Raw genomic sequence first — 5,735 nt, forward strand, 5'->3', positions numbered from 1 at the left:
GAAAATAAAAATGGAGTAAAAAATGTAATGTGCTGTACAGAACAGGAGAAAAATACAATGACTGCTGATATGAATATGATACAAAACAGTATGACAGTTTATGAGCTATGTGTTAGGTATTATTTCTACTGAACCTCTTGAACACACTGTAGTATATTTTGCTTCGTTTTAGGCGTCACTGTGAGAAAAAACCAAGAGGACGTGAAAGTGCGGGACATGGATGCCATGTCAGTATTAAAGCAAATAATAAACAATACAAAATGCTGTGTTCTGTTATACAGTAGTTTATCTCTGTTACAGTGCCATTGCCACCAGATATGGATTAATATGTGAATTAATTAACATGGAAGTAATAAGTAATCATATTAGTGAATGGTAAAATACAGCATATGTTTCAGCGATGTAAAGAAAACATTATGCATTGTTTGGTCCTGTTTTCTCATCAGATTTCTTCTCGCTGTTCAGATTTGTTCTAGGGTAGTGCTGTCCTTGAGGGACATTTAACCACAGCGTAATCCTAGCACTAAATCAGCTCTTTCACTTGGACATGGTTTTATTTTTATTATATTACAGGCTGTGGGAAGAATATGATCAAACCCAGCATGCTTCTGCACAGCTATTCCTGTTAAGCACATGTGGCACTGCACTGAGGTTTTACACTTCTAATGTTGTGTTTATATATTAAGGATGGATGAGTACTTCAGTCTGGAGAAGGAGGAAGCTCCAGATAACATTCCTATGATGCATTTTATGTTTCCATCTGCCAAAGATCCTACGATAAAGATCCGTCACCCAGGTACAACCTCAGTATTCAGCAGAAAATGTTTTAAAACTACCAGATGCAGGTCAGTGGTGTGGCAAGTATCTGATGCCAAATGCAGTACTGATTTTAAGTTCAAAACAGTTAGTGTCCATATTTTTGAATATTGAGTCTAATATTATTACCATCTCCTGTTCATTTTTCAGGTAAATCTTGCATGACCATGCTGATAATAATTAATTATGAATGGTTTGAAGAGTGGAAGGACATTCAAGTAATGAAAAGAGGGGATGATTATGTAGCATACAAGATGAGATTTGCCAACAATCTCTTCGACTGGGCCTGCAGCCACTTCCCCAAACTAAGAGACAAGGTAGCTGTCATTTCTTCAATGCACCGATGCATGCAATATTTTGAATTAAAAGTTACAGCGGATTAAAGATAGAGCATAGTTTATTAATATTCTCATATACAGTATATATGGAACACTTGTACTCCTCATTCATGCAATTATCCAATAAGCCAATCAGGCATCATTGAAATGCTTAACATTATAAAATCAATGACTTTAACACTTCCATGGCTTTTGCACACAATTTTACACACAATATTCTCTAGTTTACACACTGAAGAGTAGTTCTGTGGGTGGAAATTCACTTGAACTGTCACTTGAACTGTCACTTGTTGATAAAAGAGGTCATAGGAAAATGGCCAAATTGATTCAAGCTTTTTACAACCATGGTGGACAGAAAATCATCTCAGAAAAAGCTACGACAGCTTACATTATGTACTAATCCCATCAGCCAGGTACAGCAATCTGAGACTATAATGGACACTAAAATGGAGACTATATGGACAGTTGTAGATTTTTTGGCCTTGTGGGTTGATACACCATGTTGATCAGAGAGATCAGATCAAAACCCAGACTCTTTCACACTGACAGGAAGGCTACAACACTCAAATATGCACTATTTAAAAGTCTTTTGAGTAGAAAGATATCTCAGAATGCATGTGTCAAACCTTGAGGATGGACTACAACAGCAGAAGACTACATCAAGTACTTCTTTCAGCCACAAAAAATTAATCTGAGGCAACACTGGGTACAGGCTCACAGAAGCAGCTTGGGTTAACTCCCAGTATCTGTAGCTTGAAGCTCTTGAACTCAATCTGTAGGATATCATGATTTGTGCTGCTGCAACATGATTTGCATGTCTGAACAAGGTTAAAGTTGTCAGTGAGTGTATTGCTCTAATTCCTGAACTCTTTTTCCACTAGTTGGTATTTCAGGAGGTGTCCACTCCATTAACAAACTCACACTATCTTGGTTCTTACCTCGGAGCCATGTCCTCAGCTGAGCAGAACTTGGAGCGCTTCCAAGCAGAGGCCATTGCCAGAAACTGCTGTGATACCCCTGTCAGAAATCTCTTCATGTCAGGTAACAAGCCTTGTGTGATATATTTACATTTACAGAATTTGGCAGACGTCCTAAAAGTGCTATATACAGTATATAAATGTTTCCATGGTTCTTTGATATACTTTGAAAAGGATGGGTCACTTATGGCTGGAGGCACTTTTATATCCCTTATGAAATTTAGTGACTGCTCAGCTCCTGCTTTAAATTTGTGTACTTTGTACTTTAAATGTGTGTGTGTTTGTTCGGGTTTGCAGGTCAGGACGTGTTTAGCTTTGGTATTGCAGGTTCATTACATGGTGGCCTTCTCTGTGCCGCCACAGTGCTCAAACAGATTGTGTACATCGACCTCTTGATGATGAAGAAGAAACTGAAGAGGAAGAAAGCGAGAGGAACTGCTGAACATGTCAAAAAGCTGCAGTGAATCAGAAGGAAATGCTACAGCCACTTAGAGAAGCAACAATCTGCTAATTAGTGGCAGAAATTAATGTGTTTGAATGAAAATGTGTATGAAGGAAGGAAGGAAGGAAGGAAGGAAGGAAGGAATCTTTTCATTAATGAATATATTGTGGTACTTATATTTTTTTATACATATTGTGGTATGTATAATGTCATTTTACTCCTGATGCCTATAGTCAAAATGACTTCAAGTCAAAAGGCTAGATTTACTTTAATTCATACTTGAAATGTTTTAATGACAAAAAAAAATCAACAAACAAATATAAATGAACAAAAAATGTTTAAAAGAGTTTTTGTGATTTAATTTAAAAAAAAAACCTGAATAAGAACTTAATATAATGAACTTAATAATACCAAATGTATCACATGCCATATGTTTATAATCATTGATATTTAATAACATTTCCAAGAAAGATCATGATCGTTATTTAAATCCATGGCTCTAACTTCTAATACTGTCTATTGTAATGAAACATGCCAATAGAAGTCACTGGTGAATCTAAACAGTCCTTAGTAGTGAATGAGTTCATGATTGTGTGCGGTGTCCTGTACTGAACCACCAGTCCTGCATCACTCAGTATTCCTGGAATAGACTCTGGAATCCCTGCAACCCTTAAAAGGATAAAATGTTTACGGAAGACGCCAACCTAGGGCAATCAGTCCCCAGCTTGTATCCAGCTGGAATGCTACTCCTTGATCCACAGTGATCTTGAAAGGTTTTCGACAGCTTTGATGATATTCTTGGTGGCTCTTGTTCCCTGCAACCCTTTAATGAAAAGCAGAGTGAGTGTCCAATATAGAGACTGCATAGAGCATCCCTTCTAAATGGGTTCCCCATACCTTCTACATTCCTTTTCCTGTTTGAAATATTTTGCATTATACTAATTCGCCTCCTCAATCCAGGCTTCCTGGTGACAGTGAGTTCCAACATAATCACTTGATTAGAACAGTCTGATGTTTGAACAAATCAGACCTATGTCATACCTAAACCTTTTCCATAAGTGTCAAATTCTTCCTTAGATCAATCCGAATTGCAAAAGGGCAACGCTGATTAGGCTTTTTGGTAGGCACAGCCACCTTCCAAAAAACTGGCTGATCTTTCACTCTATGTCCTCCACAATGGTCATTGCATCTTCTTATAGCAGCAATGGCCAGAGAAGTCTTGTCAGTATACCATACTGGTTAATCCAACATCACAGAATTCCTGACTTATCCTGTGCTTACAGTCAAGCTTTCAGTTCTGTACAAGTTGACAGTGTACAACTGTTGCAGTGTCTCTCTGGGTGCACTTGAAGACCTTTCCCAAGCTCCTCACAGGCTTCTCAAAAACAGATGGCATTTGGATTCTTCTCAGAAAGAAGCAAAAGTGGTTGTAAAACACTTTTTGTCTTATTCCGGACAAATATCCCAGATTTGTTTGGCTTGAAACTCATATTTGTACAAGGAATGAGCAATTTTAGTTGGTGGAGGAGCCATTGTCATTTTGGCACTGATGATTGGGTGAATTATGCCAAATCTGGACAGGGGGCCCTACATTCCGTTTTTAGCATGATCATTGCCATGGTAATCAAGGATCATCTAGTGATGATGTTTTCTCTAGGTGATGCTATGTATATGATGCTGTCCCAGAGGTGAATTTCAAACTGAAACTTTTGCAGTCCAGGATGAATTATTTAATCCTCTCTGGTGTTTTGTCATGGTATTTTGTCAGCTCTAGTGCTAGACATTTATGTTGAATGTATCCATAGGCATTGCAAAGGTCTAGCCGAACAGTTGAAACTTTGCTATTCTCGTTTGCCTCATAGATCAGCTAGATAACCATTCCTGTGCGCTCTGTTCTGTGCGCTCTGACTTACTCCCCTTTAAACTGGTGTGTCAAGGTAGGAATCCCTCATTAGGTACACTGTCAGGCAGTTAGCAAGGATCTTGAAAAAGATTCAACAACTGCCCCTGAGCTTGTGTCCTACATTGAGGCCCAGTCTAGTAGAAATCTTCAATCAAGGGACTTCTGTAGACAAGGACCTCAAGGAGAAATGAGTTTTTTTATTACATACTTATGTCTTCGTAGTAATTACAGAACACTTTCTGAAGGATTCCAATATGCATAGGCTTAACACTGCAACAACACTTTTCTTCCGTAATGCTTAACTACAACCGAGTATCTTGAGTACCATCTGGTGGTACATTAATGTAACATATGTTTGGATTTCTGTAACGCTGTTTTGTGACACTTTGTTAAATGGGCTATATTAATAAAATTGATTGTCCTTTCTCATTTTTTTTGTAATATATGAGCAGTTTATTTAAAGAAAATATCTCTGCAAATCTCTAGATGTGGAGCTTCACAGATGTCAGAGTATTGGTCAAGCTTTTTCCGGTCCACTAAAGCACTCTTCCTACCTGTCTATCAAAATGCTTAATCTTATTCTCCAAACTTCATCTCAGGATTAAGAACTAAGCATTTTATCTTATCAACTTACTGTCCCTCAAACTCAGTACATCCTTTTTCTGCTGTGCTCTCACCTAATCATACACTGTATTTCTGTACAAGCCCTTGACCTCGCTCACTTGAGGGGGAAAAGATTCATTCAAAAACCAAGAGTGAGAATCAGGATACCAAACCTTCACTGTTCAACTGTTGACTGTTGAGGTTTGTCCCAAGCAGTATACTACCATATTAAATAGGGGCCCAGACACACTAGCTGACGAAGGCTCACAATATCATGGAGCATTGCAATCATCTAGCTACGAACAAACTGTTAGTTAACCAGGTTAACATCTGATAGGTGCTTTCAATGCTCACATAACTGTGTTGGTCTTCTAAATGTCAACTCAACAGCATCGCACACTACATACTCAGCGATTCTCTGCAGCTCTTTAAGTAAACATTGCACCCAACCACAATCTAATAATATACGCTACTTCTACTATTTGTAATTATTGAAATGATTGCCATATGATTTGCATATGTCAAATTAAACTTAATAGACTGAATTTGACATTGACTTTAACAGTTACAAGTAAGTGGTTTTAGTTTTACTCTCATTCTGGATATGATCTTGGGAAGGTCCACACCACCAGAGGGCACCTCCCCTAAATTCTAAA

The 5,735-nt window shown here is 38.0% G+C and overlaps 1 protein-coding gene across 1 annotated transcript; it reads left to right on the top strand.

Moving 5' to 3' along the window:
* Positions 1–541: 541 nt before the first annotated feature.
* Positions 542–4,905, top strand: LOC113653620 (inactive all-trans-retinol 13,14-reductase-like). Its single transcript, XM_027163318.2, has 4 exons — positions 542–796; positions 967–1,133; positions 2,036–2,195; positions 2,429–4,905. The coding sequence occupies exons 1-4, from the start codon at positions 688–690 to the stop codon at positions 2,593–2,595; spliced, it is 603 nt and encodes a 200-aa protein (XP_027019119.2). The 5' UTR covers positions 542–687; the 3' UTR covers positions 2,596–4,905.
* The last annotated feature ends 830 nt before the right edge of the window (positions 4,906–5,735 follow it).

Source organism: Tachysurus fulvidraco, chromosome 8 (genome assembly GCF_022655615.1).
Source record: "Tachysurus fulvidraco isolate hzauxx_2018 chromosome 8, HZAU_PFXX_2.0, whole genome shotgun sequence".
In the NCBI taxonomy this organism is placed as follows: Eukaryota; Metazoa; Chordata; class Actinopteri; order Siluriformes; family Bagridae; genus Tachysurus; species Tachysurus fulvidraco.